General features: G+C 42.9%; 1 protein-coding gene across 3 annotated transcripts in view; it reads right to left on the bottom strand.

Annotated features, from left to right (window-relative positions):
* The window catches only part of LOC128748148 (voltage-gated potassium channel subunit beta-2-like), a 28441-nt gene extending 4891 nt beyond the window's left edge, over positions 1-23550 (bottom strand). The window contains exons 1-9 of one of the 3 annotated variants that reach the window (XM_053846590.1): positions 22982-23550; positions 2909-2952; positions 2795-2832; positions 1765-1844; positions 1615-1659; positions 1353-1397; positions 1228-1271; positions 436-522; positions 279-364 (exon numbers count right to left, since the gene is read on the bottom strand). In XM_053846590.1, coding sequence (XP_053702565.1) covers positions 279-364; positions 436-522; positions 1228-1271; positions 1353-1397; positions 1615-1659; positions 1765-1844; positions 2795-2832; positions 2909-2952; positions 22982-23277 — 765 coding nt within the window. In that variant the 5' untranslated portion in view covers positions 23278-23550. Of the gene's footprint in view, positions 1-278; positions 365-435; positions 523-1209; positions 1272-1352; positions 1398-1614; positions 1660-1764; positions 1845-2794; positions 2833-2908; positions 2953-16788; positions 19850-22981 lie in introns of those variants that run through there. The other 2 variants (XM_053846588.1, XM_053846589.1) reach the window with 2 other exon arrangements.
* Positions 23551-26445: the final 2895 nt, after the last annotated feature.

Genomic DNA, 26445 nt, shown 5'->3' with positions numbered 1-26445 from the left:
ATACCGATACTGCTTCTCCTGCGACTGCTGTTGATTCAACGGCTACAGTATGGCTAATGTAGCGTTGGCTGCTAGCGCCAATGTTTATACTGTAAACAAGCCTCCTGGTGATGATTATAAACCTACAGCTGCTGCTACTGCTTTTACAGTTTCTAGTACTACTTTTAATAGCAGCAGGTGTAGTGGAATAACGTGTTTGTGTTTCCTTGAGAAGGTGTGGCACGTGTGCCTCCATTCATAAACACTTGGAAGTTAGTCATATTCATCACAGCACTCACCATGATTTCCATGGCGCTCCAGCGTGACGTGCCCCAGTACATGGCCATTCCTTGGTTTATTACAAACGTCATTGCCCGAACAATCTCTGTCGGTCATCGATCGAAAATCAGTCCTTGAACATTTGCATTTCCATGTTGTCATTTACGTCCTGCTTACCTTCCATCGGACTGTTGACATCATTCCTGTTGGCGAATATGATGTCGACATATTCTAGCTGAAGCCGTGATAGAGATCCTCGCAAACCTTCGATGAGAAATGTGTTTAAAACAACTTCAGTTTACATTACTGAAATTAACCTCAATTTAAATACGAATTTGAATGCCTTTTTCTCTTGCTAAATTATATTAAGTCCGCTAAACGCTGAGAATATTGCCAGCTCATTTTCACTGGTCTGTACGACAGTCATAAGGTGCAAAACATGAAATGTATTTTTGCTGTGTCACTGCTCTTCTCATTTCCTCTCTCCACTCCCTCCCAATTCAAGCTTACTCATCCATCCTCTACTGAATCATCATCCGAGCAGAACATATAAACAAGAGTACAACACGTCTTTAGTGTGCACATCTGTTCGCGGACGCATCTGCTTGCAGTAACAACACCCTTAAACCCACTTAGGTCAGGTCCGCCTGTGCGTTTCGGGAATTGACTGCACGACAAATATGGTTCGGATCGGGACAAATTAACGGCTAGATATCCAAAATGTTTTACCCCGTCCCCGTGGCACGTCTGGCTCCCTGAGTGGAAGCTATTTTTGCCTGTGTTCAACAATAATAGGAGCAAAAAAAAAAGGTGAATAAATTCACTTAGTTTTCCCAATTTACTACACGTTTAAGTGGATATTTCTAACAATGTTAAATATGAATATGAGTCTTTTCAGTGCAACACATATATAAGCAACTACTAATTCTGGATAAGGAGTTTTCATCTCACATTCAAAAGATACTCCACCTTCTATAATGTGTTTTCTAGACAGTCCTCGCTCGGTCTCTGCCCTGTAGGCAATAAAGACGTAAGGTTAAAAGCAAGACAAAAAGGTATGAATTCATGGTTATGGCCACAGATGTGATACTCACTGGCCTCCCCAGTAGATCTTGGTGGTGATGACGAAACTTGAACGCCTGACACAGGAGGATTGAGATCAGAAATGAAAGAACGGTGTGTTCGATATTACTGCATTGCCATCATTTGAAAAAGAGAAAACGTTCAGGAAGTAGAGCTAAAGTGAGCAGATCGGAGGGGCAGCTCGTGCGGAGATGTTTGGAGGACCAGACTCCGACAGAGATGTGGTCTATTTGACATTCTATTGGTTACACTGACGGCGTGTGCGTTTATTACCTCCATCCTTTCTTCTTGATGATATTTCCCAAGGTGATTTCAGCTCTGCAGATAAACACATAATGCACGTGTGTTTGCTTGAAGCCAATAAATGAAGCGGTATATTGCGAAAAATAAAAGGCTAATTAACACGTAAATCATTGGACTGACCTTCCAGAAGCGTAAACCTCCGCTGTGTCGAAGAGGTTCACTCCATTTTCATAGGCTATAGTCATCAGACTCTCAGCCGTCTAAAGAAACAACAGGGTGTGGAGAAACTGGTGAGTTTTGTATCTTGGTATGTGGCATGACAATAGAAGAGTAATTCAATTTTAGACTGTAAAACAGTCAAAACTGTTTCAGAGAAATAAACAGCTGAAACAATGGCGCCCATAAGTGGAATTCAAAATATAAGCAGCTAGTTTTTCTGGTAGAAGCCTGCGGCTCATACAACGACGCGGCTTATACATGGACTTATACAGGCAAAAGGGTGTTATGCTGCCAAGATAGTGCGTCACGTCACATGAAACCAATGAAGTCACAGGTGTTTTATTGACCATAAACCGCTCACAATGTGCTGTTTTCACCACTGTGTCCGCAGCTCCGCCAACAGAGCCGTTCTCCTGGAGGAACGGAGACGAGAAGCAGCAGCTGAGACCAGCTGTGGTGTTGGAACTTCAGACATGCGGATGAAAACAGTGCATTTTGTGCACCTCAATGTAAATAAGAGATGTGCAGAGTTTATGATTCTACTTCAGAATATTGCACTGTTTGTCAGTCTTCATGCTGGACCATTTTCAAAACTAGTTTAGAAGTGATCCTCATGCAATTTTAATCAGTTTAGGCAGCGTTAGGCAGCATGGTTCTTTCACCACTCTTTTTATCTATCTGCTGCTCTCCTGAGGGCATTAGTTGTAAACAAGCTGCATGTCGAGGATGACCGTGACCTATTTACAGAAACAGGTAGACTCATATTAAAGGTTCCTCAGGACTATGTTTTGAACCTGCGGACTGTATTTTTAAAATAGAAGACAGCTCTGCTCCTCATTAAAACAGACGTCTCAAGGCGCTTTTATAATGAGCATGTTTTAAACCTGTAAGGATTGAACGTTTCCTGCATTTTTTTTTTTAAGATTCACGGATGCTGAAAAGCGATGGGCATAAAAACGGCACAGTTGAATCTGGCTTCTTGATGTCTCACCTCGTCGGAGATCTGTGATCCAAAAGTCACCCAGGTGCCTGTAGAGGAAGGCACGAGTAGCGTTTTAAAGAAGCAAACATGGAGGAATATTTTTATGCCTCCGAGCCAACTCACCTAACCCGAGGCAGGAAACACGTAGGCCTGACTTTCCGAGGTTCCTGGGAGATGAGAGAGGGAGAAAAAAAACTGTGAAGCTCCAAAATAAAACGGCTGTATGTACAATGTGTGGGCGATGTACATTATTGCTGATGCTTGTGAAAAATAGTAAATAAAAATAATCCCGGTCGGTGACTGAAGACTCATGATTGACCTGCAACTCAATGCACAGTAACAAATATTAGTCTCGCTGCTGAGGAGGTGGTCCACAACGGTGCTTTGCTGCCTTTCAGTCTGTTTTTTTTAATCTATTTTTTCTGTTTCTTTTAGCTGAAAAATACATGTTTTGTGGATTTTCTTTCATGAAAAAAAAGCTATATTGATCCTTGGTGTTAATTTCAGCATCATCAAACCATAATCCACTTTGCTATTCTGCTGTAATTATTGCTTGCTGCCCCTAAACAAATCCGCTAAATTGCTTTTCTACTTTGCTTAATGGATCATTTCCACTTTATAGCCAATAAATGTCAAACAAAAAACACCCTCCCACACCATTTTCTACGTCTCATATGCCTCAATACATTGTTGTTATGAGCGTTTTTTCTCTAGTAAATACCAAAACCTCAATCATAAATGAGTCGGTCTTTCGTAAGATTCCACAATAGGATGATATATATTTCTCACACCCAATATTAAAAGCACAATTGCATTGTTTTTCTCCTGAAGTGCCTATTTTTTTATGACTGCAGTCGCTGCATTCTATTATGAATGACAATTTGAATTAGAATTTAATAGTGCTCATTTCATATATCCAAAAATCTAATATTGACAAATATTTCTGACTCTCTTTGATTATATTCCATGCAGCTTCAGTCACATTTTTTTATTCATGGCTCATCAATACTGTCGACCAGATAATCTCAAAGATACATGAAGATGAGCAAAGACGCTAATTGCTAAAGGCTACTAACGTTTTTCTAAGCAACAGTTTTCAGTTTTGTGTGTACTGCACTCTTTGGACTATCAGTTGCTCCTGAGTATGAGTCACGTCCAAAAAAAATGGTCAATAATAAGATAGAAATCCAATATAAGTCACACTGAACTATACGTCGTATGTGTGATGTCATTCATTCTGATGACAGTGAAAAACCCCAGCTAGCTTTGGAGTAAGTCAGTATCACTCGTCTGCAGTCGCTCTCACCTGGTCCATCCCTTCAAGTGACTGGACTGTACACGTGAACTGAAGTTGGTAGTGTTCCTATCATTTTGTTATTATGACGTTTCTCTTAGGATTTCTTTCTATTTAAAAACACAAAAAAGAGAAGAAACGTTGAAAAAAAAAACGAGACTACATAGTACAACCAGGATAGACAGGATCTTTGGTCCGGGTGTCTATATTTTTGCGCTTCATCATATGGATATGCTCGAATGAAAAATATCTATGATGTAACGTAACATATATTAGCGAGAAAGTCGCGGAAAGCGAACAACACGGTCGTGAGGGATAACTGTGTCCATTAAAAGTTGCGATGCTATTTAGCAACTCCGTCTGCTGGGCTATTTCTTTAGCCGATAAATGCCTGTACGCTAGAAATATGTTCCCGAACTGTTGCCGGCTGTGAGTGCATCTTCCAGCGTGGTTGCGGAGTAAAAAATAAAAACAAGCTTCTCGCCGTTGAATCACTGCCTGTGTGTAATTATTCTGAAAATTGACCTTTCAGCTTTATTATGTTAACAGTTGACTGTACAACCCCCGGGTTAGCAAAGTAGCTGGCGGGGGAGCGGCGTTTCAGCTTGAATACAGTTCATGCCAAAACGCTGCGAGCCCCCAAATGTTCCATAAGCTGACGAACATTCCATTACCGCACTTGTCACATCTGATTATTCGGCCAGCTGATTCATGAAGGGCAGAGCTGGGAGAAAGTGTTTCTGACCACAGGAGCACGTAAGGCTGGAGATGATGCGAGCGTAGCTGCGTGTGCGCTCTCCTCCATTCTAATTAGCCGGGCACGGCAGCTGGAGAGGCAACACAACTGCAGCACAACTCGCCGCCTGTCGTCTTTTCATCTCCTGCGCCGCTCCCCTCGCTCGTGTCCACCACAGACAACCAAATGCAAAAAGACAGACTGTCAGAGCATTTAGACTCAGCTCAACTCGTCCTGCTTTTATTTTCGCCTCTTCTATTTTTAACGCCTGACCTTATGCTATTTTTAGATTCTCACATATGAAAGCATTAGTGTGCCACTGCGTTTTACAATATGTGTGTGACTCCATGTGGGGTGAAGGCAACACACTGGCACACTAGCAGGGAGCAGTTTGGACTGAGTCATTTATTGCTTCCTGGCTGCTTGTCCACCTAAATAAAGCTCACGGGAAACAATGATTACCTTGTTTTTTTCTCCCCGTCATCACACCCTCAGTCAGAATTGCTCTTTTATAGCCACCACAGTTGACTCAATTTTGTGGATTCTGCTTATGTAATATCTATAAATCAGATGTTATGCAAGTGTTTCTATGAGTGAAAGCCAGAGGAAGTTTTACATTACGTTACATGACATCAGATTCTGTCCTGAGAGCCTGCGAGAGGCATGTGGCACCAAGGACCTTGCCCAAGGGTTTACACTTCCCTACAGGGGTTTTAGTCACGGTGGCTATCCACCAGCAAGCTCTTTTATCTGAGCAGAAAATTTCATCTCGGCACGATGTGTTTACATCCCTGTGAATTGGTACGAAATTAAGCGTTCCATTTGTCATCACCCTGAAGACCACAGAGGGCTATTTTCAATTGCATCACTACATAATATGGACCATGGAAAATCCTTTAACAATTAAAATAAAGAAGGGAATTTATTTCTGCTTATTTGTGATATAACAAGGACTCAAGTAAGCCTCAAGTCTGGGGTGGAATCTTGCCTAAACTGGGACCTGGTTCCTGCATGTTTCCACAAACCTTATGGATACGGGTCAAATGGAGCAGTACCACCAGAAACCATTGGGGGCAGTGTTGCCGTTACTATAAGATACGCAGCTCTAATGAGACACGAAGAAGACATAACAACACAATATATTTAACAGCCTCCTATAATGCTGCCTCTGTTTTCCTCTTTTGTGCAAGAGGTACATTATCAATATTTCTTTCACAGTCGCCATGTTTGTTTTGGAATATGTCATAAACATTGTCATAAACCTTTGACTCTGGGCTGCTCCACCTGGTGGATATATTGGTGAACAGCAACGTATGGAAGCAAGTGATCAGTGAGGGGAACATCATTTTAAACTTTGAAAAATGTCCGACTTAAAGGGAGTATAAATGGGCTTTTACGCCTGTGTGACTTCCATGACTTACTTCCATTGCTTCTCCTATATCTTTAATATAAGAAATAGGCTCAATTTAGGGCCAAAAGTAGTTGATATAGAATCAAATGTTAAACAGGCTATATCCCAAATTTACTGTCCAGAACCGGCTTATAGCTGGGATTTCTTTCAGCCTCCCCTTCCCAAAACAGTGACTCTTTTTAAATCACATTCAAGGAGAGGCGTCTTGCCAAAAAGTACAGCTTGCTTGGTCAGGAATACCTTAAAAAAAAGAACTTTGAACTTAATGTGTTACTTAATGATGACATTTGTTTATTTATTATATGGTTATAAATACTTCTCACTCCATTCCACCTGACCGTGAAAGAATAGTCACATGTTTAAGGTAGTGACCAAAGGGACAGTGGACTCTTTTGTGTCTGGACCCTTATTTAAGGACAGAACAAGGAGTTCTCTCACCAGAGAGAGCAGAACAGCTGCTTCTCTTTGATGAAAAGAGCCAGTTGATATTGCTCAAAAGAGCTTATGACTCCTAGACTGGTCTCCATCACCACACCCAACTCTCTCACCTCTGACAACATGTTCATATCAATATTTCTTTGCAGTTTTGATTGAATATACAGTGGTACCTCGTTTTCAAACATCTCGGAATTCGAACAAATCGGAGTTCGAACAAAAATTTTTAGATGTTTTTGCTTTGGTTTTCGAACGAAAATCCAGAACTCGAATGCCCCCAAAAAAAGCCGGAAAAAACATAACGTGCGCGGACCGATCAGCTGACCCACAACGTGCTTTGTTATTGTGTATAACGCAGCCTCTGTATGCAGACGTGTCCCGTTAGCTACATTTACTGACTGTTTTTTCTTCATATTGAGGTGTAAAACCTTTCCTGTCTCCACACTGGACCGTGGTAGAGTGTCACAGGGGAGGTGCTCGCTCTCCACACCTCCGAGGCTGGAGCGCTCACTCCAGGGTTTGATGTCCTGTTGTGGGCTGGAGCTGGGACAGGGATGAGGCGAGTCTGGGACAGAGCTAAGTTACTTGGTTTATGACTTTGTCACAGCCAAACTGCACAGAAGCGCACATTCAGAGCTGGACACGCACCGGGCACCTCTTCACTTCTGGAGAGACGTCACTCACTCGGCAACCCCTCCCACATGCAGCGGCCACACACATAGAGGAACAGCGCACCTGCAGCAGACACTCTACATTCACTCCTACAAAAGACTATTTTAAGGCTTGGAATGCATAATTTCTTTTTCCATTCATTGTAATGGGAAAAATCGATTCAGATTTCGAGCAATTCGCTTCTCGAACGGCCGTCTGGAACGGATTGTGGTCGAGAACCAAGGTACCACTGTACCTGCCTTCTGAAAGTCTCTTCTTCCTCCACTCAACTTTGCTGCTGTTTCCAGTCTAAATTCGTGATAGTTCAGTTGAATCAAAGTTGCATGACTGAACATAGCATGACTGCTATCATCAGAAGTGACCATCTGACGTTTAATAAAACTGATGATGGCTTTTATTTTTTGCCTTTATGAAACAAAGCGAGGCCTACGTGAACATTACAACGGCTCAGAAAGAAAGATGTCACGCTTGGGTGAGCCAATATTAGTGTGGCATGTTCTACAAAAGCTATAGGAAGTGTTGTTTGTGTGCAGTGGAGGATGCCATTGTTCCCAGCCACCCCCTCCCTGAACTCCTGCCTTCGCTGCAGTGCTGCAGTCTGCTAAATTACTATAAGTGAGTCTGGAGGGGCACACACTCATTCCTTCCCTTCCTGACAGTCTTCCTCTCGCGCTCACTCATGCAGGCAGACACTCGGCAGGATTACACGGGTCTGTTGTCCTGTTCGGCCAGAAAAAGAAAATGGGATCTATACTGCGTTCAAACGTCCGTCAATGCCTTACGTGGCGATTCACGCTTCAGGCGAATTACACTGGAACACAGATCTGCATACGGCCACGCATGAACGCGCCTCTGAACAGGACACACGGAAGCACAGATGCCTCTCAGCCGCCGCCATCGCGCCGTGGCTACTCGTCTCGCAATAAATCAGCCACCATTAACAGGGTGATTAGAGGCGGCTTGAATGCCCCGTATAGTGTTAATTTAATGGTGGAAAGGTGGCGCACAGGTGCTCCGTCATGATGCAGTCAGCAGTTTAACCTGCGCCGCTGACACTCCTCAGGAAGACAGTGCGTGCAGATGGTTAGCTGCAAATGATGGATTTTCTTTTCTGCTGCAGTTGTCTTAAAATGCCACACACATGCTGAGCAGGCACTTCTCCAGAGGGACGCACACCTAGATATTAATAACACTCTCCTCGGTGTGTTGCGAATGCTTGGACTTGCGTTTCTTGAATTGTGGGAAGGCGCTAGAGGAAGAGCTGTAAACACGCTCTTAAGGCTCCGAAAGGTGCTAAGGAAATAAACAGGTTGTATCGTATCACACCAGAAGGTTGGCAGCAGTTGGTTCAAAACATCCTTTGGCCTCATGAAAGATTCCGTTTTTATATCACCAGTTAGATGAGGCCCACAAGCCTTCGGTTCATATACCTGAGTCTGTGTTTTCCTAAGTCACAATCTCTTCATGAACTGTAAAAGCGCGCGACATATAGTTTAATGTTGCGTTAAATTGCCACGCTCCAGTGAACTGACGGTAATTGACCTTCTTGCAAACCTGCTGACATCACGAAGCATCAATCATCAAACGTCTGTTTTCTGAACCGCACCTTGCAAAACAGGCATTTTAAAGTAACATTCGAATTGTAGATGTTTGTTTCCTGGACTGTTTTTCTGGACTGTAAATGCAGTCGTTACACAACATAAGAGCTTTATGATGCAATAGGCACAATCCACATCGATAATAGACCTGCTCATTATTCGTACCTCAGCAGGGTTTTTTTTTTTTTTTCAATCTGGTGCCTTAAAAAGGAATTCCCAGCTGAAAGAGTGTTAATGTCTCTGCGAGTTACAGCGGAACAGCGCTGGGAGTCCGCAGGATTGATCATTAGAGACGCCGCAGAACAACTGTGAACTAAAGTGATATCACTGAGAGGAACAGAGCCTTCCTTCTGTCAGACTCTGGAGAACAATCCATGAATTTGAGTGAAATTTAGATGTATTCTGGGTTCTTATCAGCTCCTGAGGCATGTGTCTGTCCCTCCCCTTTGGCCACTGCCACCATTGCTCACTGAACCAACGGTGCCTCATTCCAAGTGCAGAACCAATGGTCCAACCCCGCCCTCATGTTCAATCCATCCCAGCAGCATGTAAAGCCACCCACCACCCCAGAATTACTGTGTACAGTATGGTGCTATGTATGGCGCATTGAGGGAACCATGTCAGCACACATTGCACGGTAAACATTCCAAAAATAACTAACTAGATAGGTTGAAATAAAGAGATAAAGACAAGTGTATGTTCCATTCAGTGACTTAGATGAATGAAGTTTAAAATTGCATCTCTGTATGAATTTACCCAGTTCTGACCCTGTGACTGAACCTACTCGGACGGAGGGTTTTAACCCGGGGGCGTGGTTTCACCTGAGGGGCGGGGTTGATCCTGGTAGTTCTCCAGCTCATTCTGACTCTGTCTCACAAGGCAAGGGAATGGTATCTTGCCAACCATCATAGCAACTGGGATTGACCAGAATTTGAACCGCCAACCCTCAAATTATTGGATGACCCAGTCAACCGCCTAAACCGAGGTTGCCCCGTCGACAAAACAACTGCTAGGCGGAACTTAGTGACCTCACCCAGGAGGCGTCCAGGAGGCACCTCAAGTAGCTGGGCTCAATGTGGATGAACAGAAACATACATTGAGTATCTTCCATAAGAGACACAGGAAAATAATGGACCACATGTATGCATGACACTAAAAGCTACCTCCAGTTTGGATCATTTTCATGAGAACATTTTAGCCACTATTAGTTCACCTGCTTCCTTTAACAGAGATGTGTCGCCACCTTGACTGACAGTCTTCTTTTCCTTTCGGCTTCTCCCTTCATCCTCCTCCATCTCACCCTGCCCTCTGCTTCCTCTTCTCTCAAACCTACAAACCTCATGTCCTCCTTCACCACCTCCATAAATCTCCTCTTTGGTCTTCCTCTCCACATGTCCAAACCATCTCAGTCTTCTCGAGACACATGATGTCCCTCGGATATACTGGTTCCTGATCCTATCCATCCTGCTCACCTCAGCATCTTCATCTCTGCTACCTCCAGCTCTGCCTCTTTTCCTCAGTGCCACCTTGACTGACAGTGAGCCACCGTTGATGCAAGTCATAAGTCTGTTAAATACTTTGTAAGAGTCAATGAAAAATAAACAAGCAACCGGCATAACAATGTATCTAACTTGTGTCATGTGCCTCCTCATCTGGACTAGTGCTTAATGTTTACCTTCACTTGTCAAGATCAATAAGCAGTAAACAATATGCCCCAGCATAAACTGAATTTGCCGTCAGGTGAAAAATGAAGCAGTAGCAAGGAAAAAAAAAGCACATTAAGAATTAGCATTGAAGGGAGGACTGTAAAAGCTCTCAGACCGCGGCTGAATCGATGTCTCCTCTCTCCAAATGACCGGCTATTATCTCTAAAATCTAGACAGAGTTGTTCACCGGCTGCGATGACTCAATCCGCTTTGGAGAGTTCAGGCTTTTAAAATCTCAGGGTTGGAGAGTTGTCTCTGCAGGGCCGCCTGGCGCACCGCTAAATGTCAGGGCACTTTGGATTCAAAACACAACAGTGCGTACTTTATCATATACATACACATATTCACGGCTTTTAATGCTTCCATCAGATGCTTTTAGCTCACACACAACACGGATACATGAAATAAATGGTGCAGTAAAAGAGCTTAGAGGTCTCCATAATGATGGGTTTGACCGAATCCTTTCATTTAAGAAACCCAAGAACCATGTTATGGATCGCTTTATTCATTATACTCAGGTTTCTAGCTTTTGGGCAGCCAGCGTTACACACCCTCACCATTGGTTGAATATTTTGGATTTGCGTTTGTAATCCACTACATGGCAAACCTTTCTCAACTCTGTAGCTATCAAAATATCTTTCTAACTTTACGTTGTACTGAAGTCATTCTGACACGGTTGTTTGAAAAGAAGCCCTCTTGCCGAAAACACAGGGACGTGCGGTCGAATATAAGGTCACAAACTGCAACATGCAAACACTGTTTTAGACCAGACTCTTGGTTGTTTTACACCTTCGGTCCGTGTGACGCTCAGTTTTAATACATTAGCCATGTATGGTGGCAGTAGTGTGTCACTGAATTGACTTGACAGCTGCAAATCTGTGACCAATTACGGAGAAGTTCTCGAAAATAAAAGATGGTAAAAGAAAGTGACGTCGGCTCCAGCTGTAAAAACTGTTCATGAAAGCACCTGTTGAAGCTGTTTTGAAAACTAATTGGAGCATTTTATGGCGATACTTTCATGTACACTTTACTTATATCTTCTTTGGTGTTTAAATAAAATATATCATTTTTATTTTCTGATATTTAGACATGGTTTTATTATATTTATTTTATTCCGAATTTTATTAAGTTTTTCAAAATTTTTCAACTGTTTGCATCGAGTGTATTTTTTGTTAGTAAATTTGATCTGCTGCTGGTTGGACTTTTCGATGACATTTCTTTGCACTGATAATATCGTTTCATGTCATTTCACAAGGTTTTGGTTTGTTTACGTATGAGTAGATTAAATATGGTTATTGATCACAAATGAAATCAACAGTAATGAATCAGTTCTGCTGGATGGGACCCGGGTCATTTGTTCAGGGAAAGGTGGGACCCAAGATCAAAAAAGTGAAGATCCCCTGTTATAGATGATTTCAGACAGAGGATAGAGCTGACTCACCTGAATATGTGCTTCATTACTTGGGCAACAGAGTCAGATCACTGTGTTTGTAGAGGTGCAGGCCTCTGATCCTCCCTTGGTCGCCTATCTTACCTGAACAGATGCCTAATGTAGTTTAGCAGTGCGACTCGACTTTATGAGATGCTCACTGACAGTCTGACCTCACAGCTTTTTGAGCTGAAAGATGGAGGCATAAAATAACAATTTCATTCTTATTTAGTTCTATAAAATATGGTTATTCATAAAAATGTTCACATCCCTCTTAGAGAGTCGATTTTATCCAGACTGTTACAGTTTTTATTTTATGAACGGAAACATAATTGTTTTGTCCTAACGCCCTTATGCTGCTGGCGTCACACTGCTACTGTTCTTTTTTTGAATATAATAGTTGACTGCTGGTGATGTATAGTTTATTTCCATGTCGAGGGACAAAGATGCTGAACTATTATGATCTGAAGTTCTTGACTGTTTGAAGCAGTTTTCAATAAAGTAGTTAACTTAGACGTACATGGGTTCTGTTGACCTTTTTCATGGTGGTATGGAGTAACTATCGAGAATCGTGGAAGAACACAGGAATTGGTATCGACTGCTGAAATCCTGGTTTTGTGGCTCCCCTCCAGCCGACTGAGATATTCAGTTCCATTTAAGGGAAAGGTCTGTGAAAGTCATGTCATCCTGATGGCAGTGCCACTTATGTTGGTTTTCTTGTCACTTGTGGAGAACAGTGAACAAGGTGGGATCTCATGGGTTATACCATAATAGTTAGCATGCAACATTATTTCATGAACAGTATCCACCTCAGTCCCATAATATACTGCAACAGTTGAAGCTCTCATGGCTGTACATTTGTATTTCAGATGTTCAGGCTAAATGGATTATATTAATCCCAAAATTATTATTAACTGTCATTATTATTAACATATATGTGGTCAAAAGGAAATACTTCTGAATGAAGAGGAAATACTAAAAGGAATCCTTGATTCACAACCTTGGACAATGGAAGGAAACCAGAGTGAACCATTGCAGGCATGAAACCAAACAAAATACAAACTGAATAGGTTTGTAATTTCTGATATCCTTTGACCCAAAGGAGGGATTAGTTTGGATGAAAACTAACGGCATGAAACTGAACTTGACAACCATAGAAATGGAGCTGTGAACCAAGAGCATCTAAATCTGTTAAATCTGTGTTTATTTATAGCCTTTTTTTTAACTGGCAGTACTTTAAAATGACAGCTTAGATTAAGACGTAAAGAAATAGCTGTAAGCTCACAGAACAAGGTCATCTCTCTCTCTTCCACCAGATTGACATTTTGAAGGTTAAAAAGAAAACTCCCATCCCTCATTACACAAACACTGTCAGAAGTCAGCTGTCAGAAGCAGGTTGAGCTGAGTGATCAACTGTCATCACCAAACACAGAAAGGATGCATGAAGGTAGTGTTTAAACGCATTGTTGCTCACCTCAGCTACAGCAGCGACTGCTTATGTTTCCTAACTCTGTGTGTTGGATGCAGATATGACAACCTTCAGATTGTCAACAGATCAATATCTTGCCCGTCTGAGACGTTAAGTGCTGTCTCTTTTGCGCCTCCAGGGGCAGTAGTGAGTCACCGCTAAAAGAGCAGCGGTTGCACCACAGGGCTGCAATTCTGAACCAGAGTCGCACAAAGCGGTAATCTGTCTTCCCTGAGCTGTTCAGCCGGGAATATTGAATCAGCGTAGCGTAAAGCAGCTGCAGTCGCGATGTGGATGTCGGGGCTTCAGCCGGCGACAGTGAGACACTGTAGAGCGAAGTAGCAGGACACTTATTCTGGGAAGGACGGGTTCAAACCAAGAAGCCAAACCCTGTATTGACATTGATTGCCATTTGTGTTCGAAGAAGCCAGACCTTTTAAAACAAAAGAAAATTGGAATAATTCATATTTTATGAGATCAATTCCCTGAAGATCGGGAGCTTCAAACGTCTGCCCTCCTGAGTCCACAGTGTTCCTTCCAGCTCATTCGAAGACGCTCGCTGTTCCTCACAAAATCTTTATTCTGAAAATTCTACCTGATCTGCTCCTCAACTTGCTATTATTGCAATGTGCCTGGTTACCATGGCAACTCATAGTTTGCTTTAGAAACATGCACCAGCCACTCATGTACTGTAGCCATGAATTAACCTAAAAAATGTTGCCATCAAGTAGCATGAAACCTCCAGCGTCGTTCTTTCTTTACCCCTCATCTTGCTTTGCGACAATCGTGCGATAATACCACAGAGGCTATAGAGAATCCTAGCTCAACCTCAATGTACTATTGCTGTAAGGCATGTCCAAAGTCTGGCCCTGGGGTCTTTTGAGGCCCTTGATAGCCCCCGTCTTTTTCACTGAAAATAGTTTCAGAGCCGTCGAGCTTTGTTTTTCTATTCATTGGGAGCCTAACAGATCTCGATATATTGGTTTGCCAGATGTTTTGGACATGGACTTGTTGGACTCTGAATGTTGTAGATGGAAGTACCAGGTAAAAGATGAGAACCAATGAGGCTCATGGATGCGGAACACAAAAAAGTAAGTGAAGGTGGGGGAGGATGACTTGCTCTGAAACACTGAAGGAAATCGATATGTAGGACTTATAGTACATCCGGAGGAAAAGTTGGTCACCAGCCACAAAACAACAGCCATCTCCAGGTTTCCCTTCTTTTAACACTATTGATTATTGGCTTTGCTTATATCGGCTTTTAACCTAGTCAGGGTGTCATTAGCTTCCTGTCTTACGACAGCTTGGACCATCGGCAGCAGCGTCAGCTCAGTGCCTGGGGGCTAAATCCAGCCAAGTTGTTTTCTGAAGCCTGAGATTCTGGTTGGCACCAAATTGTGTATGTTCATGAAGTGACCGGTGAAGATATGCTGATGTGGAAGGAAGATTTCGATGGAAAGATGGCTGTGCTTCAAGGAATCACAGGGAAGTTCTATCCTCCAAGAATCCGAAACATCATAATCAGACTCGCATTTCCTGCTAAGGAAGTGCCAGTTTGTTGAACACAAAGCTGTGTTTTTGTGAGTTGGACGCCCCTGCTCGATAGCATCAACGCCCCGTAGCTGAAATCCAGCTACTTTTGTAAGGTCAAATACAAACAGCCGGGCCACTCACACCCTCTAATGGGAGCGATAAATATCAGCCGGTGTCATTGTGCACGACCTGCCAGTGCGCTGTGGCTACGCAGGTTAATGAGAAAGTCGGTGGTACCAGACATAACAGCGGCAATGAAAGCAACAGCAGTCATGCCGCTCCCTTGATATATAGTATAGAGGTACATGATTTAAAGTGCGTACACACGGGGTCTTCTCGTCACTATAAGCTGCCTTTGTCAGCAGCTACAGTGGCTTTGACTGATAAGCGACAGCCGCGCAGGATGATTAGGAAGTAAGACAGACAACAAGTAAAGGCAAAGCCTGCGGTGTTGCCACTGGCAACTGAGCCGGCCATATGCTGTATAGACGTATTGTGCTGCTGCAATCGCTGCTAGTGACACTTTCCCTGCGACTGCAATCCAATCAAAAAGTGTGCAGGCTGTAGAGGAGAATCTGGGTTTGGTCTCGACTCTCATTCCCTTTTTTACGCAGCCAATTAATGGAAACTAAATGGACTAGTGATCCAGGTCATTTGTTGAAGACGTAAGATGCCTGCGGTCTCTCTTTTGATGTGATTTCACTGATATTCCTGTCTGTCTGTAAGTGGAGTCGCTCGCTTGTTGAGGTCTGGAGGGAGCAGAAGCTAATAATGTTCGGACAATGCAGGTCATATTGCGCCTCGTAAGAGGGGTTTTTGGTGGAAGATCATGGACTGAAACGTCATTTCAGAAATGTTTCACAGTGATTGTACAAATCTCATTGTCGCACAGTGTATTAAAACTCAAAATGTGTAGCGCGATAAAGAATGTTTTTATCTCTTTACTTGGTTATAATTTGCAACAGAGATTGAAAATGTCAACAATGAAGCAGAAAAGACACTTGATGGAAGGGAATTTGTTTCTAGTGGATGGATGTTTTTGCCTCAAGACAGAAGAGTGGGTGCATTTTAAGGGAGAGTCTGTGGTGAAGGAGGAATATGTTTGTTTACTGATAGAAGCCACTGTAAGCTAATGCTAATGATTAGCCTGAAACAATCCAAAATTCTGTTTAAACTCTAATTCCTTGTCAAAGACTATTTGATAATGGTGGGTTCGGAACTTGGAAATTCCCAGTTATGACTCCCAGTTACCTGAAAGTTTGAGAATCCTCACCACCCCGACGAAGCAATCCAAGATGGCTTCCCCAAATGTAACCAGGAAGTAGAAATTTTGAACCAATGAAATGCTTATATCTAGATGAGGCATGCGTGAGAATAGCTTTCCTGGCCGCCACATTCCTGTTTTCGACTTTGACAACAGGAGCGTGGCTTGTTTGGACGGTGTTTAAAAGCTTCAGCACCTTGTTTTATTGAGTGAACACGACGGGAGTCAAGCATCAAACACATGACCGACACATCACTAATACTTTGGCATGGAAAAACAATAGTGAAGGAACACGAAATGATACGGCAGAACATTCATGTAACAGTGACATGCTAGTCATATTCCCAACCAGGACTTTACTGTCCACCCAAAGAGGGAACTGTGTTTATCAATTTTAGTTGTCGCAACTACCGCAAACACCCTGGTCTCGAGGTGGCCGTACCGTGATCATACTCACCTGTACTTCATGCTGGTGTGGCGCCCGATGGCCTCCTTCATGTGCGCGTGGCCCTGAGGGGTCTGTCGAGACCCCTCTCTGGTTTTGACAGATCCTTGGGAGATGTAGTTTCCATTGCTCCCTTGTCCACCACCTCCTCCACTTCCTCCCCCTCCTCCGCCTCCTCCTCCACCTCCTCCTCCGGCACCACTGCCACCTCCACTGCCACCGCCACCTCCGCTGCCGCCGCCGCCCCCTACTCCGCCACTACTGCCACCTGGAGGCGGGGCGGTGCGAAGGCCGCATAGTCTGTCCTCACTGCGACTCTTGAGGTTGTGCTCGGTGCAGGCAAACGACACCTGCATCCTGACCCTGTTTGTTTAATGTTGTTGCGAGTAAAAGGCTTGCTTCTGCTGCGGTGAAGCCCAAACAGTCATAGGAGGGATGGGGCTCAGACAGAACAGGTCAGAGAGTTTGAGGGAGCAGGCAAGAGTCCAACATCTAACATGACACACACAGAGTCGCCGGCTGCTCCCGTCTGCCGATGAAAAACTGCAAAAAGGGGCTTTTTTCCGAGCGTTCACACCCACACTGGGCATCCAGGCTGCTCTCCAGAAACCATCAGGTAGCTGGTCAGCTTCACAGCGGTCCTCAGACAGGTTTGGGGAGGCGGCAGATCCTGGGGAACCCACTTGATTCCTCCCTTGAGAGTGGCCAGGCCTGTCCACCATGCAAGCACAGGCTGTGTGAGAGATGTTTGAGGGATGGGTGCTGGGTTCCAGCCCACTGACTCCTCTTCAGCTCAGCTCAGTGGTGTGAGTCTGGAGCCGTGGAGCTCTGGTGGGTTCTGCAGCAGCGATGACACGATCACGTCCACGGGCATCCTCGCACCTCACGGCCAAAGCAGGCATCTCTTATCTCTCTGTCGCAAGGCGCGTCTCAGAAGCGAAAAAAATGGTGGTGCATCTCCGTGGAGTCTGGCAGGTTGTGGGTGCAACACCGAGCCGCGGATTTGATGCAGACGAGGAGCGCAAATAAGCCGGTTTTTTATTACCTTCAGCGCAACATGCCGGCAGCTCAGCCTTCTCTCCCCATGTTCAGCTCCCGAAAACGCTCGCCTCTCTCACCGTCGTTTCCTTCTCGCCTTCGCTTTTTCCATTTTTCCCAGCTGATCCTAAATGTTCACGACGCGCAGAGATGCGAGGAGTCTCTCTCCTCCCTCCCATCAGCGCTCCTCGCCACCTCTCTCTCTCTCGCTTTCCCCCCTTCCTCCCCTTCTCCACCACATTCCTCTCTGCATGAATGATATAACGTTTTGTTGGCTCTACCCTGGTTCTGTTCGACATCGACGTCTTCAACGGAAAAATGCCTGAACCTGTAGTTATATAATCTCGCCAGTAAATAACCTGTAATTTATTATTATTATTATTTGTATAAAAAGGAGCAAATAGTGACAAAAATGAAGTAAGTATATATATCTGAAAATATACTATTTATTTAATCATTTTTATAATTAGTATTTTATTTTTATTCATGCGTATTATGTGTTATATTATATGTTCTAACTTATATTAGAAATATATTGTTTATTATATACACAGATTCCTCCTGGTTTCTTGGCTTCAGAAAGCTGCACACCAGCAGCAGGAAGAGAAACCTCATTCATGTTCTCTGCTCCTTGTCCTCACCACCTCCTGTCGTTCTTTCCATTCAGTCCCTGTGTAGCTGTGACACCACATGGAGGCGGGGGTCTTCATGCTCCCTATGGTGCTCCCATAATGTGACAGTATGGATTGGCATCTTCTCAGCCTGTGCAGAAAGTGCAGGCACTTTCCATTATCCCCCCTGTTTGGTGGTCTGTGAGGTGAGATGGCTCAGCTTCTTCTTATAGTCTTATTTATTTTGTTGTTTTGTTGTTCAGCATGAGGCTGTATTATTCGATGAGCACTTTTCTCTCCTCTTGTCAAAACAGACATTTCTTTCCTTTTTCATATGGCTTTATTTGTGATAGTGATAATAGTGTTTCCAAACTAGAACGGCCATTTTAATGTTTTTTCCCCCCATTTGCTTACTGTTCTCCCTGTACTGGCAGATATCTTGTGATACGATATGTATGTATATATAGGAGTGGTGATATGATATATTGCCATACAATATATTGTTGTTAGAACCTTCATTCTTTTCAGGGGGAAAATCAGATGCAAATGCACTACAATATGATGTACATGAAAACAAGTTTACTGTTGTGACGTCAGTCCAGATGGGCTTTCTGTTAAATTTCTCCATCCTACAGAGGAATGAATCACTCCCTTTATCTGTAAAATAACTCTAGCATACATGAAGAAAATGTTAGTATTAAACACATCACAAATGCAGCAGCATATTCAAGCATCAATGTATTAAATATTGATATAGCCAGCTTAAAAAAATCAAGACAGTGTCACAAAATCATTGTGATATTTGAGTGTATTGATATTTTCAAATGTTCCCTCCATTCATTGTCTCCCTGGAGGTGACTCCAGAGTCTGAGAAACTAAAGTGAAACCAAAAGGAGAGCGGTCATTCAACCCCTATTCGTTCCTGGTGTTACTCCTCTTTGTCCCAATACAAATTCAGTGGGTTCAAATTACTAGTTAGAATATGCAAGCCAGGGATTATAGGCAATAAAAGTTGAAATGGAAAATAAGGAAAGATGCCAACAAAGGGATGAGAGACACCATTTTAATTTCAGTTGTGCATTAAGGGAGCGGGTCTTAATTCATCTGAATAAAACATAAATTGTCTGCCACACTTTCCCTTGAACTAGAACAAGTTTGACTGGATTGGACGGATGTTAAAAGATACAAGTGCGTCTGAGGCGTGAGCTAAGTGGAGACATGACGTCCAAGTCGCATCGCATCAGAACAAACATCATATCAAATAAAGCGTCACATTGCAGCCTGGAGATGACAAAGCGAGGCCGCATTTATCATCCGAATCGCTCCCACATTTAAAAGAAAAGCAGCTGCTCCCCCAGCAGGAGGGTCCTGCAAAAAACCTCTCACTTAAGCAGAAAAAAAACGGCAAACATATGTAACGCCTCGTGTCCTGTCTCATGAGATCGTGCTGCTGAACAGCCGGCACTGTCCCGAGAGCACTCCTGGAGCAGACTGTTGGTCAGTGGAGTGAGTGTGTTGGGATGTCATCATGGAACCAGAGGAGTGTTTGATCATATTCAGCTATTGATATATATATATATATATATATATACATATATAAAAATAAGTAGGAAAATGCTGAACCTTAGTTTATATCGCCACCTTCCTTCAGCAGTCCAGATGTGATGCAACAAACTGAAAGCTTCCCTGTTGGACTGGCATCTCTCACCGGCTGTTTTCACCATCAAGCTCTGGGCGACTTCTCTTGGATCTGCTGCTGCGATTCTCCAAATTGATCAAATGAATGGGACTTTACGGCTGATTCTCTCTCTCTCAATAATCACCTCTCTGACCTAACAGCCCAATTGCAGTTTTAATTAAATCAGCAAAGCCATTATGGTTCATCATCATGTCTTTCTGCCGGCTAATGGCAGCTGATCTCAGATGTGTTGTTCTGTAGTTCTGACCCTGTCCCCACCTGTGAGGCGTGAGCAGTGGAGGTGCGCTCCTTCACACGCTTTGTCCTTGGAAAAAGAAATAGAGTCTGGAGCGTCTTTGGGCTCTCATATGGATTGATGGCTGATTGGATTAGAGCGGGAGGAAACCGGAGTGTCCAGAAGAGCTCAGAATACCGTTAGATGGAGATTGGACAGAAAGAACTCACACGTGACACTCAAGAGCTGATGGAGATGAAATCTGTCTCTGTCTGTCTGTCTGTCTGTCTGTCTATCCATCTATCTATCTATCTAGCTAGCTATTTATCCATCCATCGATCCACCCATCTATAATATAGTCACGTGGATAACGTATGTTAATTCATAAATAATAATAGAAATAAATAATAAATTGTTTATTTTGAGTTACAGTATTTTCAAAATAAGTCCATGGAAGAAAAGAAAACTAATATCATGCGTCAATGTCTAACTTTCTTCAATGCGATGCTGAAAGAAAACACCATTATTCGCATTATAATGACCTTCAAATGTGATGTGAAATGTTCGTTGAGCGCGTTTGTGTTTCCTGCTGAAGGCTGTCCGTAAGTTTGTCAAAACAAGGGATGACACGAGTGTCGATGTGGTGTTGATCATTATCACTTTTGCTCTGCGGGGAGATGAGTCCGACGCACAATAGCACACGCGCACTCACACACACACACACACGCACACTCACACGCACACTCACACGCACGCACACTCGAACTGACACGTTCACAAAGTGAAAAAACACAATCGCGCGTTCCTCAGATGATGAAAAGCAAAGCTGCCTCGTTCATCTATCGACTTCTTACGTCGCCGCTTATTAAAATAACGTTTGACGCTTCGACTGCAATAAAATCCAATGTAAATTCTCATTTCTTTTGATCCCGTTAAACTTTCATCATGGAGGTGCTTCCACCTAGAGGCTGACCTGTGGAAGAGTCAGGTGGAGTCGAATGATCTTTTGCTCATTCAGTGTGTTTCAAATGATAAAAAAAAACATGACGTTAAAACATTCATTCATTGAGGGCAAAAAACTAGTTTTCACTGATGGAACTCAAATATATATAATAAAAAACTACCACGTGAGGTCAACAAATGCAATGTCTTTAGGCTTCACCAAGCCTTGTGGGACTCATGTCAGTGTCCACCCTGGGATGTTCAGGAGTCATTCAGATCCAGTCAATGTAAATATAAGATTTGGCATTGATTTAAATGCTAATCTCAACACTGCTGTCAACGACAAGTCTTGATATCAAGCGGTGTAAAATGCTCTGTTGAAATTCAAGTCACGGACAGTCAAGTTTTAAAACACTCCCAGAATAGATCTCTATCAAGCGAGAGACGTGAGAGCGGCGGCCACGTCCTGTCCAGACTCGCCTCATTAACCCGGGAACCTTCAGCCTGGTGCTGTCGACCTCATCAAACTGCTCTCAAGGGCAGATGATCGCTGATGTTTCGGGCGACTCGAGCTCACGAAAGCAGCCAGATGTTTTTGTCCAGATTCATGCCCGTGAAAGTGGCAGTATATCCTCAGCAGTTTAGATGTAAACATCTGTGTTTTGCTTCTCACCATCAGTTTCTAAGTGGTTTATAGAAAACCAACCTACCAATCTCATTCTATTGAAGTGCTTGAAACAAACGTATAAACAAAGTATTTTTGCTTCCATCTGCTTAAAAGCGAGGTTTCTGGCTTTGGTTTCATTTCGATAATCCCAATCCACCGCAGCCAAAAACACTTAATTAATGTAGTTCACACTGCAGATTAGAATTGTCTATGTCAGGAATTATACACCGATAAGCCTTTTTTTCTCAGAAACTGATGCAGAGTCATGAGGGAGATGTTTTTCTTTTTCTTTTCTTTTTTTTTTTTAATTGAGCATCCAAATTGAATACGTGGGTCAAGTCTATGGTCAAGTATATGATCTCAACTATAAAAGTTTTAATTCTTTTTTTTTAAATAAAAGATATCATACAGCTGTCATGGAGTTTTCCTTCGCAATCTATATAGAGTGAAAATTTTCTCGCCTTACGTAAAAAAAATAATAAAATAAATACATAAATAAATACAAATATTTTCTTTTTTGTAAAAATACTGTTTTTATTTATTTATTTTTCTCAATTTTGAGCTTTGCGCATTTGAAAGAAAAATCTATATTTTTTTCTAATTATTATTATTTTTTAAAATTATTCTCCTGATTGAATTCCACATCAAATATATATATATATATATATATATATATATATATATATATATATATATATATATATATATACATACATAGTCTTTGATGATAAACATCAAACTTTTTTCCCTAAGAAACCACTTGTTTTGGTATTATATTTGGTACAGTTTTTCTTTTTTTTCTTTTTAATTTAACACACAGACAAAATTACAACAAGATCTGTCACCGGATATTTTCTTTTTCCTTCCCTTATTACTGTTTACAGAATTGAAGGTTGTTACAACAACAAAATTTAGACTCACCAGAGTCTGAGAAACTAAAGTGAAACCAAAAAGGGAGCGATCATTCATTCGTTCCTGGAGTTATTCCTCTATCCTCTATCAACCACTGTGGTCCACGATCACGTGCTGCTCACCTGTACACCATGGCGGTTCTCTCTGAGTCACAGTCGGCCAGTGAGAGTCCACACTCTCTCAGGTAGAGCTCCAGCCGCCTCCGCTCCACCAGCCTGTGCGCTGCCACCAGGATCTGAGAGGCCAGAGCTTCTGACTCCGTCCTCTGCTCCGGGGTCTTGCTGCTCCGCGTTCCCGCTTTGCTCGCGATGCTCCCTGAGGAGGCCGAGGCTTTGGGCTTCTTACTGATGCCATACAGGTCCTCTACCGAGTACTTGCCCCCTTTGCCCCCTCCCGTGGCACCTCGACTGGCGAACATGGTGATCGGAGGTCTGCGACTGAACTAAGGAAGCTCAGCGGTGCTTCTGCCGCGGACACAACCAGCACCAGCTTTTTTCACAAAGATTCCTGGAGCTGTGAAAGAGCTGTCAAAGTCAAAGCTCTTTCAAAATGTCCTGGGAAAAAAAAGCGCTCTATTTGAAGTGTGGAACCAAAATAAAACAAAGCAAATCAGACTGTCCTGTCACACTCGCCTGCAGATGGGGAGAAAAAAAAGAAAAAAAACAGGACGGAGATGCAATCAACATCTTTCTCTCTTCATCTCTCAGCGGAAGGGGCAGTGGGGGATTTGTGCCCACCAGCTTAGGTTCGTTCAGATTAAGGGAGGATCTCCCCTCCTAGCGGCTGTCATATAATCTGAGAGAGTGGAGGCCGTGGCAGACCTGCTTGCTCTCTGACCTTCACTTTGGACGTAAAGCACTCACAGATCTGCCGTGAGATCATCGGAGCCAAGACGGGACGTGTTGACGTACAAGTCGTCGCCAAAAAAAGCAACTTTACGGATCATCTGAGGGGACGTATCGGAAGTGATCCTCCTAGAATTGGCATGTAAAATCAAAGTAAAGGTCCGCGATAATCCTTCCGCATATTAAGCATTATGATACAGATGGGGAGGATTATAATCTTCTAATCTGTTACATGGGAAGTGAAGAGCCTACGTACGAAAACAGGTTTGTCTCTTACATAAATGTTCATTCGTTGGTTCATTCATCGCCAAGGTCACAGTACTCCCTCCTTAGGAGGCATACTCTCACCTGAGGAACATTCCCAAGACAGACAGGGAGCATCATCTCCCCACCCCTGGGTTGGGCAGTTCAATTTCCGGGGGCCACATTACCCTACTGTGACGGTCTGGGGCCATTTTGTGACTATAGCCAAATAAAACAAGCCGTAAATAGGAAAACATGTAAGTGATGTTATATGCTTAGTTTTTGCTTTGTATAAAAGCGCTTTTTACAATGTTTTTTTTTTCATTTATAAGTACAAGTAACATCCGACTTACGACCTGCTTGACTTAGGTCCACCTGTACTTATGACCACGGCCAGCAGATGTTGAGATACGATCTTGTCAAAGAAAGCTCAGCTAAAATGTAAAATTCAAGGAAGGTTCAGATGAGGTTTTGGAGTTGATGGCAATGTATTTTCGGAGGGTTACGAGAGCTCACCTTGCCATGCAACTTTGTTCACACGCTAAACAGGCAGCTTGGTGCACTTTCACTTTTATGCGTTTTGGATTCCAACTGCCACTTGACGTCACAAGTGAAAAGCCTTTGTAGTTTAAGCTCCGTCATCCAATAGAGACTCAGAGTCGAACCTCTGAATGTCTGCGGCAGACTCTGGGAGCACCATGTTTTCACTCTTGTGCACTGGAATGTGCTAATAAAGCCATTCAACGTCTGCACGAGGAGAAATGATGGCTCAGCACATTTCCTACATCACAGCTCTTGCTTTGAGAGAGATGAAAGAATCCTTGGAGAGTAAAAATAACCCACATTGCTTGATCCTAAAATGGTGATGCTGAACCTGACAGGCAGCGTTTGTCAACTATGATCTGTGAAGTGTCTGCGGTCGTAATGTTTTGGCTCAGTAATGCAGAATAGCATCTCTGTTCAAAGTCAAAGACGACTTTAAATAAGATCAAGGTTCCTGCAGCAGAGTTTTCATCCATGATCAACTGATTGATCGCTGATAATTAGTGGACAAGTTGTCGGTTTCCATCCCATCAGAGGGTCATAGGTCAAGCCCTCTTCACGGCCCAGTGGCTCAACACAAGCCAGCCGCTCCATTGACTGCTGGAGGTAATACATTCATGCCTGTGTTGCTGTAGCTGCGGCCGCTCCTCGCCTGTGTTTCCACGATGTCATGGTTGGGATCAAGTCTCACTGCTGCCCCTGACCGCTGTGGCGCACATGACCATGAAGGTGTGTTAAAGTGCTCAGAATTTAAGTGTATAAATCACAGTCTTATGTGACATTTCTATGGCGTTCGTGTTGAAAGTTTCCCACCATTGGTTCAGTCTGTCTTGTCACAGGAATATACTTTAAAAAAAAAAAATAGACATTTTATAAGAAAAGAAACACAGCACAATTTTATTCCTCATCGCCTCAGTCGCTCCTTTTTCCTTTTTTGGCTGATGAACCACACAATGCACAGGGGGTAAAGCCAAACGCCTGTCTCCATGGCAACAACAGTAGCGTTCAAGAAACAGTGCGATCAGTCTCAAGCTCCCAATACTCTTTTTTTTATTCATCAAAACGTTGCCTTTGGATAATTTAAGATCCCCCCTAATAATCTTGGGGGGGAAAACCTAACTAAAATCACTGAAAGGTTTGTCACAATTTTACATCAAAAGTGAATACTGAAGACATTTTCTACAGTTTCACTGGACATATCAAAGTGCTCTCATACATGCTTGTTTAATTTTTTTCCCCTCATTTACACTCTCAAAATCTAGCATCATTTCCGGATCCCAGCGACTATTTGTTCCCATATTATTTATATTTTTATATTATTTATATTATTTGCAAGTGGTTGGAACATGACGTCAAATCTGTCTTTTTTTTATCAAAGACAAAAATTATTTGTGAGAAAAATAAGTAACAAGCTCACACATGAGTAATTCCTTGTTCTACACCATGAGTCTTCAACTACATCGAAGTCCGAAAACCCTCGTGCTGATCCATGTTTCACCATAAGATGGCGACCGAGCAGCGCTCATGGACACGCTAAAAATGGCTCTACTACATGTTGATTTTGTCTTAAACATGTTTTGGAGACATTATTAATTCAAACTATTGAAAAGCAAATTGAAATTATTTTGGTAATTTCTGGGTTATGGATGGTGAAAGTGTGGACGTTCCCATCCCACACACAAGATGGCGCTCATCTGACACGTGAAACATTGGAGAGTTGTGGCTTTTCTCTTGTTTACATTGATGAGATTATTATGGTTTCATAATGAAAGATGGAGGGCTGACTGTGTTCTGATTATATTTACGGTTAGACGTCCCCTCACTATATTGCATCCAGATGTTGGCGAAATCATAACCACGTGCCACTTCCTCAAAGATTCAGAGGTTTGTGCTCACACACACTCACACACACACACACACCTGCACACATGTGAGATCCATAGATCCAGGCCTGC

The sequence above is a fragment of the Synchiropus splendidus genome, chromosome 17 (assembly GCF_027744825.2).
Source record: "Synchiropus splendidus isolate RoL2022-P1 chromosome 17, RoL_Sspl_1.0, whole genome shotgun sequence".
NCBI classification, from domain to species: Eukaryota; Metazoa; Chordata; class Actinopteri; order Syngnathiformes; family Callionymidae; genus Synchiropus; species Synchiropus splendidus.
This window is presented reverse-complemented; position numbering and strand designations above follow the sequence as displayed.